The 13174-nt window shown below is 38.4% G+C and overlaps 1 protein-coding gene across 5 annotated transcripts in view; it reads left to right on the top strand.

Annotated features, from left to right (window-relative positions):
• The window catches only part of ZBTB44 (zinc finger and BTB domain containing 44), a 41464-nt gene that overhangs the window by 21886 nt on the left and 6404 nt on the right, over positions 1-13174 (top strand). The window contains exons 1-4 of one of the 5 annotated variants that reach the window (XM_084495540.1): positions 2459-2562; positions 2641-2725; positions 8450-8562; positions 10871-11171. In XM_084495540.1, coding sequence (XP_084351666.1) covers positions 8547-8562; positions 10871-11171 — 317 coding nt within the window. In that variant the 5' untranslated portion in view covers positions 2459-2562; positions 2641-2725; positions 8450-8546. Of the gene's footprint in view, positions 1-2458; positions 2563-2640; positions 2726-8398; positions 8563-10870; positions 11172-13174 lie in introns of those variants that run through there. The other 4 variants (XM_084495538.1, XM_084495537.1, XM_084495539.1 and 1 more) reach the window with 4 other exon arrangements.

The raw sequence follows: 13174 nt of genomic DNA, 5'->3' as shown, positions 1-13174 counted from the left end.
TTTGCTGGAAAATCTTCCATTTTTTAGTTCCTATTCTAGTTTTTGTACCACGAAGGTCATGAGCTGACCATTTGTACAGCATGGAGCAGAGGATCTTAGTGATGATAATGTTTAAACTTGAAATGTCTGTTACTGAGGATATTAGCACAGCATGTTCTTCCTTAAAGGGCTACGTAGAGAAAAACAGTATGCTAGCCAGCCCCAAATCCTCAAAGTGCAAATCTGTTCTTTGTCCTTGAATATGTTTGAATTAATGTGTACTGCTCTTTGCATAACATTATTAACTATCCTGATAATAGTTTTTATTCACATTTTCCTATAAAGAGAAACAATGCTCTCATTTTTTGCACAGTTCCTATGTACCAAATATATGATAAGGCATGCTTTGTAGCTCAGAGAGCACTTTTTACCTCCCAGAGATGTATTTCTTCATGCAGTAATATAGGAACAGCAAATGAAGGCAGAAAGATATGTTAAAGTACAGCTTTCTCTTTCCTGAAGATATTTTCCTTGTATAATTGCATATATTTATCTCAGTGTTTTATAGTGCATTTGTATAAAAGCATTCTTGCCTTTATTTCTGATATTGCAAAAAGCTCTTCTTCACTCTTTGGACAATTTCAGAATCATTCATTTGCAATTTATTATATTTGGAGGCACTTTATAATACAGAAGGAGACGTGAAGCGGGGCCTCGATAAATAAGTCATTACAGTAACAACAATAGCTATGTATGAGAAGATATTTTTCTAAGTTATTAGCACAGTTTCCATTTGAGAGGTGAAGGCATAAAATTAAACCGAGGAGCAATTGGGATTATTTTTTTGGTAGACTTTCAGTTAAGCGTAGCATGAGAAAGAAAGATCAATCAAAATGGGATTAACTCTTGTAACTTCACAGATTGCAGAGTTGCAAATTTCCCCACCCTAGTTTGTCAGTTCATAGCAAAATTAAAATTTTTGATTCTATTAGTGTTATTTTGAAACTGCTAGAGATGCTTGTTTCCTCCCATCACTGGTGCCGTAACACTGGGTACTTTAAGACAATCATCTTTTACTTCAGTAAGGTTTTGTAGAACACTCTGTCCTTTATAGGGAGGAGAGCCTTTTCTGGAGAAAGTACTCTCATTCTTTTTGATAAAATAAACATGTTTTCTGCTTTTCTTTCCATGCTTTTGTTTCTTTTCGGTTTTCCATTTTGTCTGACACTTGTCACTGTAGACCTAATGATGCTTTATTTTCCTAGTGTGCTTTTAGAGAAGGGTTCCTGAATTCAGACTGCTCATGAACCTCTGTCTTGGAGCTACCCTAGCAGCAAGAGCAGCTCTGAGCACTATCCTAAGCTGTGCTCATTCTCAGAACCTAGGTGCAAAGAGCAAAATCTCCTTCCCATCTGTTGTCATCTCAGAGGGATTCAGTGGTAGAGACCCAAAGGCTGCTTGGCTTCAGAAAAGTTCGAGCAGTGCTTAGTATTCTGTCTCAACAGAGGGAAGAGGAGGCAAGACGAATTTTCTTCTGCATCGCTCCCAAGTTATTACACGTTACTGATCATAAATGTGGGAATCCCTGTTTTGGAGAGGAATGACAGCAGCCCTGATCCTTTTGAAATTTGGTGGAGTTCAGTCATTTAGTTTTCTCACCTCGCATTGCACGCATAGACATTGTCAGAGGAATAGGAGGAACGTGAGGAGATCCAGCCTGCTTCCTGCACGCAGCTTACAGGAGAACAAAACACGGTTTATCTAAATGGGTGCACGTAACCAAACCAGAGGATGGTTTTATCAAAGGGTATGTCTGGGGGAGGAATCTACAAGTTCTTAGAAATGTTTGAATGTTATACTGCCAAATTCCCTGTATGTTATCGTGACATCAGGCCCAAATGTCCTTGCTTAGTTTGCCTAAACGAGGTTTGAATGCCAGACTTCAAGTGGTGGTGAGAGGGGCCTGTCTGAGCAACAGACACTTCAGGTGAATAAAGTCATAAAGGTTTGGTTTAGTGTTGCATTTACCTTAGGTTCTGTTTCTAAAACCCACTTGTCCAAATGTTGGTGCTCTGAACAGAATTTCTCAATGGTTTTGTGTGTACATCTCTCATACAGACAGATGTTTAGGCTCCTTTGTGTTGCATTTGTAATTTCTCAGGGGGCTCTTCCCGTCTCAGCATCTTATCAATAAATGAAGGCATTATCAATTGAATAGATACGTATGTGGAAGATTTGGAACACAAAAGCCATGTAAAGTAGAAAAACTGAACTGTATTGCTCATGAAGTCTTGAAATCTGATGAAATATGCCCTTTAGGTGAAAGTAACATTTCTGCTTTGCAGTGTTAGTACTGGATGTGTTTTATAAACTCTGGCTGCATTTAACATAGATTCTTTTCATTTTCTAGGTGTGCCAAATATTTGCCCTTTATTGAGTTGTCCGTTTACTAGCTAATCGGTGCAGAGGAGAAATTGAATTGGAACACGTTGCTTCTGGGTTTTCTAAATGATTTTCCCAAGACAATTTTAATATCTCATCACCCAGGAAGCAGTGTCTCTCCGAGATTTGGGAAAGCAAGCTGTATGTGTATTTACCTGCCCCCCCCAAACCCTTTTTGAACACGTATTTGCATTAAGTTGCCCTTTTTTCTTTGCCTAGGCTCAATAGATGAGGGGGTTACGGAGGGATTACCCACACTCCAAAGTACCTCTGGCACTAACGCTCATGCAGATGATGATGATCGGTATGTACCAACGTAGTGTGCAAACTGTTCTGCAGCAAGTGGTATGTTGTAATTAACCTACCCAGCCTTAATCCCAGAATGTTTAGCTGTTTGTACATATAATTCTCTGTGTTGATCAAAGTACAATCAGTGCCTGAAGGATCAGATGCTTTAGAAGAATGTAGGTGATGAAAGTCAGAATTTGCTTACTTGTTGCTTTTCATTTCCTGTCTTATTTCCAGGCTACACTGGTGAAGAAAGATACTCATGTTTTTACTGTTTCTTCATCACTGCTCTTTATTCACAAATAAAAAAAAAGTCTTTGTTGTGAAACAGGTGTGGTTGCATGCGTGCCGAAGCTGACGTAAAGCCACAAAAGCAATAAGATGAGATAGCTGGCTGTGGCTTCCCCTGACATTACTGTTGTCCTAAGCCACAGAGCAGCCTTCTGTCTTTTCTCCCAAACTTCCTATGTAGCTTTTCACCAAGACGCTGTGTGTTGGTAATTGTAGACATGTAGTAGCCTTTTGCTGTGTTGAGATGAGTGTTTTATTATGGGAATCCCTTGAAAGGGAAGGCTGGCAAAGAAAGCAGAGCTCAGATGGGTCTGTTTGCTCAAAGCTCTATGGTAGTTCTGTTGGAGCAAAGCAACGCACCTGCAAGATGCTTACAAGGGTGCACGCGATTGGTTTGACTTTTATTACTTTGCTTTTGTGGTTTGTGTCAAGTATGGTGTATAGATAGCTATTCTGTTCCTCAGGAAAAGTTTTAAAGTATTGACAAGCTAGCTTTTGCATAGTGTTTTGTTAGACAAGTGGGTCTGAGGAAGAAGTGTGAATCTTTGGGAGTTGTTCCAGAAACTGTGTCAAGTGAAACTCCCTGTAGAGATAACTATGAAGAGCTGCGCTTTCATAGCTCATAAAATCTTTCCTGCCATTTCCATCTGAAACCTGTCCCATTGTAGGATTAAATTTGAAGGGAAAATAACTGCCTGTAAAAGATTTTGTGTATGACAGAGAAGATTTTATCCATCTGCTAGAAAATCTTAGTGTAAAAATAATAACCAGCACTTTGGGTTTGAATTGGTAGTAGGAGCACATGTTGCATTAGAACTAATCCCTTCCTTTTTAAAGCTATAATTCTAAAACCAAGTGGCATACATATTTTCAGCAGTGGATTATTTCAGAATATTCCCATAAAATTACAGAACTCTACCCAATCTGCACAGAAAATTCAATATACATATAATCTCTTTAACACACTGAAAAATTCTGCAAAAAAGGTCTGTTTCATGCTGAAAAGGAAAGAATATTTGCCTTAGCTTACGCTCAAGTTTGAAATTAATTAGTCTCAGGGTAACAGAACCATCAGCAAAATGAACTAGTTTGCACGTTGTTTATATAACAGTAAGGGAACTAATAGTTATGGGAATTTATGAAAATTTTAGACTGCGGAATTAAGATTTTCTGCCAAGTGATTTATTTTATAAATTCAAATGAAAGTTCCAAGACTTTACCTAATTTGTGAATCAGTTAAATGGGTAAAATGAGGTTTTCAAAGTCATAAGAAGTTTTCTTTCATATGCACATGCAAAACGCAGTGCCAGCCCTTCAAGCAAGGGACTCCTGAATTCCCTTTTCAAGCACAGGATGGGCATATCAACAGATAAATACGGCCTGTCATTCACTGTGCAACAATTCGGGTGCACAGTTTTGGGTGCATAAAATGAGATACTACAGAATTCTTAATATAATCAAACATGTAACTCTAGGTGAATCAAATGGAAACATGATCAATGAAACATACAAATGGAGAAAAAATTCCTCACTTGCTGTTTGGTAGCTTTTTAATGGACCTTTACTTTTAAGTCCAGTTGTACATTGTTTTATGAGTGGAGACTCTCATAATGTCAAAATCAGTTGTGATTAGACAATGCGAGTTTATATTGAAATATACATATTTGAGTTTGTATGTATTTTATTTTCATAAAGCAAAAGATTAGTCAATCTAAAAGTCTTCCAATACACTGTCCTTATCACTGTGGAAACACTTGTAAATATTTCAGACTTTAGGATGTTTTATCTCTTGACTTTCTTTGTTAAATAACAAACATAATAAATCGGTTCTCCTCCATAACCAGTGTTTTTTAAACAGCAGGTCACATGCAGTTGTAGTCAGTTTAATAGACAGGCAGGAATCTGGTAAATATTAAAGCTACTGTTTCACAGTGATGTGTTATGTTCTTTCTCAGATATTTCACTTCTGGGTTGTAACACACTTCTCTAATAAAGATGCCTAACACAGCCTTGGCTGATTTAACAGATAGTCTCTGTATCAGTTTGTGGCTGCATTTACAAAGGAGTTGCAAAGGCTCACTTATAAAAGATCTCTGAGATCCATTATAATGAGAACTCCCATTTTCCTAAAGCACTTGTTATTTACAAATAGAGGACATTTTTAGGCTCACTGAGCATCCCAGCATTTACATTTATCAGCGTTTAGTTCTACATTGTTGAATATGTGTATAATCTGTTGCTGAAAAGAAGAAAAACTTGCAGGTCGTATCTTTTAGCGTTACAGCTAAAACATTCTAAACCTATCTTTTAATTCAGCTCTTACAGGAATTCTGTCAGATGTTAGATAAATCTCAGCTGTTAAATGCCACATTATCACAAATTGAAAGTCATGGAAAATTGAGTGTATATGAGGAAAAAGAAGCAGGGGAGACAAAATGTGATTGTGTTTTAAATGTAATTTCTTCATTGTGCTAAGGTCCACTCTTATGTGACTGATAGGTATTTCAGCTGCTTGCAGTGTGAGAATGGAAAAAAAACATGCCGGTCACTGGTAGCTGGAGAGCCTTTTATCTGCTTTAACCAGCCTTTCTCATTAAGAAGTTTTTAAATAGAAAACCAGATCTTTATTTTAAATTTCTTCTAGGAAGATTGTCCCCATAGCACATCTCGTTTCTGTTTCAGTGGCAGAGAAGCTGGCACCAGTACAGGCTTTGAGGATGAGCTGGCCTGAGAAAGCTGAAAACAAAGGGAGAGCAGTGGCTCCTAATTTCTGCAGTGTTTGAGTATCTCCCTAGAAAGCTCTAGGAGCACAATGTACTTTTGCCTCTTCACAAGCATGTTTGGCCACAATGAGGGAGGAAGGACCTGAGAAACATGTCACTAGAAGTTGAAGTTCTCTGTAAAGCAGCTTAAATATTGTTGCAAAGAACAAAACCTAATTCTTGTTTGAGCACACTACATGTGTATACCTGTATGTACATTTAAGAGCAAGAGTTCTTGCTGCCCATCCAGTGATCCCTTTTGCAGCCCTGTGCATCACAGCTGTCACTTCTGTTGGCACGTAGCTGTGTAAATATTAATTATGAGTTCTCCAATCAGCTGAGCACAAGGAAACCTTTTTTGAAGGGATTTACCCCTTAGCCAAATTGCATGATATTTGTCAAATATCAGATGAGGGGAAAGTTGTCCATCTTGGGCCCAAATCAGTTTGGCTATTTGATTATGTATGCTGATAGAGCTTCCATAGGTAAACTGGAAAGCGTATGGTTGTACCAGCTCTGGAGATAAAACCAGTGTTTCCACATCTGAGTAAAATCTGTCCTTTTTCTAGTGCTCACAAAGAGAAGCAGGAGTGCCAGTGCTTATGGCAGAAATTTGGCTAGACGAATCAGAACCTATGCCTGAAAATAACCTCCTTTGTTGCAAATGCATGTGGTGAGGCATCATTTTTGGACCCCTGAGTGGCAGTGAACTATATTCTGTCAGGCCTAGGATATGAGCTGGCAACTTCCCTCTTGTAAATATTCCCTTGAGCAGAGATCAACAAGTTTGCCAGTATCTGTCTTTTCCACAGCTCTTTTGGACACAACTGTGTATAAAAAGAAGTGAAGGACAATGAAATTGCTTGTCCAGTTTAAAAAAAAAAAAAAAAAGCCCAGCTCTCAGGAGGCTTGTAATAACAGGGTGGGCAGTCTGTGTTAGAGCAGAAATGTGCCGTGTGTGTGCAGCCCAGGCCTGCCCAGATGGCTTGGCCCATTCGCGGGGCCTACTCAGCCCTCACCATACATGAGGTGACCTGGTGTGTCTGGTTTGTGCTCCCTGGTCCCAGCTTTTCCATTATTGTGGATAAGATACAGCTTTTGGGGTAATATTCTCCTCACGTGTGGGGAAAATTCTGTAAAAATCCCCGGTACTGAGTTTCAGAGTGAATATTACTCCAGTTCCATGCAAGGCCAGAAATCCTCATTGGTTTTACAAACTGTTACCAAACTCCACAACAAGCTCTTATCTTGTGTATGTCAAGAGGTGCTTGATGCTCTCTCTCACCAGACAAATTTATAACTGGAACTTTTGCTGCTGAAACCCCTCATTTGTACTCAGAATTCAGATACCCATTTCTTACAGCTGTACTGACACTTATTTCCAGAGTACCTACAGTTAGGGTGTTGATTTTAAAGAAAGGATCCTAGATCGTGTAGATTTTTGTGTGGCAGATAAGCAGATGTAGTTGTGCAAACTGTGCACTTGGTTCCCGTGTGTGTTACAAGTCCACAAATTCAACTGAGCCGAGAAACCAGTGATGTGGGCTGGAGATGGAAGTACCAGCCAAAGGATTAGTTCAGCTAGGGAGACCTTCTGCCTGTCTTCAATGGGAGACATTGTTCTTTATTCACCACGCGTTTAAGACATAAGAGTTGAGTAAAATTGCATTGTTCTGGCCATGCTAGCTGTCACCGGCAGGGAAGATTCAGGGTCAGAGCAGATCCCTGCTGCCAGTGACGTCTGATCTGCCATCAGGCTGTGAGCAAGCTGAAATGTCTATTTGACAAAAAATAGAGACCATAAAGCTCAAGAAAGGGGAATCCCAGGTAAATACAAACTCCTATTGTTACCCTGTTTGTACCAGCCCGTTTGTTTTTATTTCTCTATGCCCTTTGGTGAAACAAATGTCTTGCCAGAGGACTTGTATTATAACACAGTTTGCAGCTAGAGGCTGTGTAGGAGCAATTAGTCAGTTTTAAATGAATTACTTTGAAAGTTAAATTGTTCCTTTAATATAGACGGTGCTCTTTTTTTTTTTTTTTTTTTTTTTTTTAAAGTACAACGCTTGAGTTATTGTGGTAGAGCTGATTGAATCAGACAAGGAGCACGTATTGATTAATTAGATGAATATTTTAAACTTAGAAATATGTAATTGTGGATACTAATGTTTGTTCATGGAACTTGAATTGAAATGAAAAATGAATCGGCTTTAATTTCCTTTGTAAATATTACTGAAACTGCAAAATAATCCTTTTCTTTCCGATGTACTCAGTTCTTTAAATTCTTCCTCAGGGACTGTTGGCTTCTTGTAAATCATCGATATGCGTGATAAAATGCCCATGCCTGGAAAATTATATTCAGTTTGCAGCTGTTGTTGAGACCTGTTGCCTAAAGAAACAGAAGTTACTCTGTGTCTGTTCAGATTTTCAAAGTCAGTGTATATAAAACTTAAGATGCAGATCAGACATGTCCCTTTAGAGGAAGACATTTCCGATGTAAATATAAATCTCCACAGAAATACAAAAGGACAATTTTTTTTTTCCTTCTCAAATGTTCAAGGTTCAGATTTCCATGGACAAGGGTTCTTAATTTTTTCTATAGCTTGCTTATAAATCAGTGAATTTTTTCTTTGTAGTTTGGAGAACGTTCAGTATCCCTACCAACTCTACATTGCTCCTTCTACCAGCAGCACAGAGAGACCCAGCCCAAATGGTCCAGATAGACCTTTTCAGTGTCCAACCTGCGGGGTCCGGTTCACTCGCATTCAGAACTTAAAACAACACATGCTTATCCACTCAGGTAAGAAATGTTTCTGCTTGCAAGAATCGCTAATTTATAGACTCACAGAGGTTTGCTCTCTGTGCAGCAAATACAGTAATGAAATTCTTTTTTTAATCACCTGCCAGGTGCTAGAGAATTGATTTCAGAAAGATTGGGTAGAGAGGTATGTCTCATTGAATGCTTATTTTGATACATCTGATCTGACCGATAGCTGTGCTCATGGATAATTAGCATTTGTGTGGACTGAAAGAAATCTGATTGCCTGAAAGTCATCAGAATAAATTATTTTCATTATAAAGATTTGAGGTGAAATCTCAAAGTATACTTGGCTTTTTTATTATACTAAAGAAGTGACGTAGATTGATTTTTTTCCTCTTAGATGTCATAATTGTCTGCTGTGTTGTAGAGGAGACTTGCAGCCATTAAAAATATGAACCATCTCATGTCTTTGCATTGAAAGAATGTCATATGCTTTTGGATCTCAGAACTTTTGGAAGGATTGCAGGACAATTGAATTGGTTTGATAACCAATACAGTTACCACAGATAGTAGTAGTAGGTAGCATATGGATGTCTCCTCTGAGTTTTGATCCTCAAACAGTTACATTCTTTTTTTATGAACACTTAATGTCTTTGCTATCAGTATTTTTCAAGACTTTTCAGCGGTGTCCATCAAGAGCATTGATATTTTAGTGAATGGAGGGAGTATTAAAGGGTTATTGCACTAAACAGTTTAGCATCTCCTAGTTTGAGATTGACACTTACCTGCACTCAGATGCTGTACCATTTTAGGGCAGAGCAACCACAAATGTCAAGACATAATCTTTTCACTGTTGGTAGTTATTTTTCAAATACCGTCAGGCAAAATGACCAGACTGTGTTTAGGCTAGCAGTAATAATATGCATTTAATATTTAAAAAAGCAAACTGTGTGAGCATATCAGTTGTGAAATTATCTGAAGAAGGTTGCTAAAGTCGTAATTGACAGCAGACAGCTTCAGCAAAGCATCTCTGGCTGACCTGTCAATTGGCAGCCCCTGCGCAAAGCTGGAAAAGATTTGAATAGCTGTTTTAGAGTAATTAGTGTGCAAAAGAAGCTCTCAGACCTTGGAAGCATTAAAAGTGTTTTCACATAAGCAAAATGGCCGAAGAGATTTTCCTCAAACTATCTGAGAAAATAGATGCCCTTGAACAGTATAAAAGCATGAAAAGTTTCAGCTCCACAAGACGATATTCTAGAATATTAACTTGTTTTCACATGCTTAACAGGGAGTTTCAGTGTAACCTTAACTACAGCTTTCTCAGTATAAAAGCCCCAATTAAAAGTTCAGCTCCCACTTTGAACATAAGGAAAGCAGAGTGAAAGACTGGTGGAATTAGCAGCCCGGACTGATGCACATTCAGCCCTTTGAAAAAACCTTTTTTATTCCTTGACAGCCCTATTATGAATAGAGCTCCATATTCCAGATTCTTGACCTCACGTTTGGATTTCTACACTTTCTGGAGTTCAGACTTTTTATTAAACTTAACTTTTTGGTGATTCAGTCTTATGTTGTAATAATTGTGTTTGGGTGTGATTACGTACTCTCTGGCACTGCAGCATGTTGCAGAGCTCATGGCTTAGGGTTGTATTAGTGCCTGTACTAAATGAAAAGTGAACTAGTATCAGAATGTCTAAATTAAAACAAGAAAAAACAAAAAAGCGAGGCATGAACTTAAACCATCGTAGAGAGTTCTCTGTCATGCAAAGTTGCTGAAAATTCTTGTATATAAGGGTTCCCACACAATATAAAGGCTGCTACTTTACCCTTTTATCACCATTACAGGGGCATCCCTGTGCACAAAGTCCCCCCTGCCAGAACGCTTCTCTGAGGCCAGAGGCAGCAAGAAAAAGACATTGCAATTAAGGGTAGTCTGATAATTGCATTGTTGGGAACCAGTCTGGCACAAGAATCTCCCAAGATCAAAGGAACTCAGAGATGGTTTGAGGTGACTGCTGCATCAGATACTTTTTGGCTACGGCTCAGGATCTTAGCCATAGTCCAGACCATGGAAGCTTATGTTCATTTTAAAGTGTGAAAAAGAAGAAATGTAACCGTTAAAGACAGGTTACAGTGTTATGAAATATATTGGCAACTGGTTCTGAGAAATTGCAGCTACGTGCTAATTGTTTTGTCATTTTAAAGTTAACCAGAGTGTTTCTTCCTAAACCAGTACTTCTCTGTGACTGGCCACAGTTGCCGTCCTTTTGCTGTTAGAAATCTGGAAGGATTTTTCCAGTGACCTCTCATTACAAAAGGTGAACATCTTTTTCTCTCTCTTCTGCAGGCATTAAACCATTTCAGTGTGACCGCTGTGGGAAAAAGTTCACCCGAGCTTACTCGCTAAAGATGCATCGCCTGAAGCACGAAGGTAAACGCTGTTTCCGGTGCCAGATATGTAGTGCCACTTTCACTTCCTTCGGGGAATATAAACACCACATGCGGGTTTCCCGGCATATTATCCGCAAGCCTCGGATTTACGAGTGCAAAACATGTGGCGCCATGTTCACCAACTCTGGAAATTTAATCGTTCACCTGAGGAGCTTGAACCATGAAGCGTCAGAGCTAGCAAACTACTTCCAGAGCAGGTGAGGTGCACAGCAAAAACCTAACAGGGAAACTTGCTTTTTTTTTTTTTTTTTTTCTTTTTCCTTTTTTTCCTAAATCATCTTTTCCTGCTTTCAGGGCAGCCTGCTGTGCCTCTCATCAGGTTGTCAGCTAATTCCAGTCACATTATTTCTTGCACTACTATCTGTTATATCTGATCTGTTTTACAGTGTATAAACTCTATGGGAGGGCATTGAAGAATCCAGTGATATGCAGAAGCTGCTTCTAGGCTACTTAATGTCTCTTTTCAGTAGTATCTATGGACAGGCTAATGGTGTTAAGCCACAGTATTTTATCCTTTGCTATCTGTGGAGTTCTGTAAATGATGTAATATCCAAAGTCTTGTACACAGCCTGTTTGTTTACATAAGAAATAGACCTGTGACTTCATTTTAAGTATTTGTTTGCTGGTAGGTATTGTGGAAAGATTGCATGACTCCATACCTTCTCTTATATTTTTCATTTTCTAGGTAACATATTGCTAAATGAACAGAATAACAGGGTGTGATGTCTTGAAATAGTAAAAGCCAATTATATATTTATTGTTTATCAGGGCCCAGAAGACTTGGCATGTTTCATAAATGCACTTCACTAAGGACTATTAAAAAGTGCTACCTGTGTTCTGTGATATCAGGCTAGCATTGTGCTCTCCTATTTAAATAAATGTTTGTAACCATTGGAATTTGATATAGCAAAACAGGAGAGTGGATGAGGGAATTGGATCAAGATAGCCCTTAAATTTATAGAGAAGGTGCAGCTTTGTGTGTGAGTCATCTGTCTTCAGAAGTGCAAAGGAAATATATTGTAAACATTACAGCATCTACAAGGCTATCCCTCATGATTTCTAGACATTATGCTTTTTCCACTACAAAACATTTCAGCATTTTTTTCCTATTTGATTATCTTAGAAGTGATGTAAGATGAAAGAATTACAAAACAAACCAGGAAAGCCAGTCACTGTTTTTCCAGCACAATGTTTAAAAGTACAAGTGCTTCAAATCTGTGGGTTTACGCAGTTCTTGTTCATAGGGCTTGCGCCAAAACTAGAGTGAAAACTCTTAAGAGATGATGCCATGATTGTGGTAAGCACTTTATTGCTGCCATCAAACAGATGAGAAGTACGAGCTTTTTAGTTGTCTGTAGGCCTGCCTTTAGTTTGAATTTACAAACACTAGAGTTAGCATAGTTGATTGTTAATTTGGATTTGAAGCAGTGAATGCTGCTGCCACTGAAATAAGTTTACTGCTTTTAAATGGATTACAAAAAGGAAGCAAAGCATAAAAAAGCATATATAGATATAAAAAAAATAACTTGCTTTAGTAGAAACTTACATTTCTAGTGCTGAACATTTGAAAAGAAAATTTATTTTCCTTATTGCTCATGCTCTGCAAATACTACTTAAGAGTTTGGTAGATTATCTTTGGATACACTCAACCAGCAGTTGGTAAGAGTAAGTTTTAGAATTGTTGTCCAGAAGGAACTAAAATGGTGTGGATCAGGGAAGGAAATGAAGTTCTTTTTCTTTTCACACTAGTATGATGTGTCCATGTCACAAAACACCACTGTAGTTGGAAGCCTCCTTGTACCTGCAGCAGACCCTGTGCTTCCTTGCCTCAAACTTTTGTTTATAGCCTGTCCACTCTTGAGTGCTCCTACTGTTTCTTGGGTGGATCTTATCTCAGGGGTGGAAAAGGCCCACATTTTTGCCAGTGCTGAACTCATTTTTGTTTCTATTTTTAAAGGTTGAGTGCTCCCTTTTTTCAGTGATCTTTTTAGTGCCATTTGATGTTCCAGTCATTAACTTTCATTCTCATCAAGGTGGTACAACCTAAATAATAAGTTACCGTGTAAGAAATACAGATGCACAGTGATGCAAAATAGATGCTGTTGAATAAAATTTTCTGTGTGTTTTAATGAGAACCAGGTTATAGTGCTTAGTGAAGTATGCTGTGATGACCTTAGAACAGTGTGAAATGAGTGTTTGC

This window comes from Aythya ferina (genome assembly GCF_964211825.1).
Source record: "Aythya ferina genome assembly, chromosome: 22".
NCBI classification, from domain to species: Eukaryota; Metazoa; Chordata; class Aves; order Anseriformes; family Anatidae; genus Aythya; species Aythya ferina.
The sequence above is the reverse complement of the archived record's forward strand: the minus strand, read 5'-3'. Positions and strand labels throughout refer to the sequence as shown.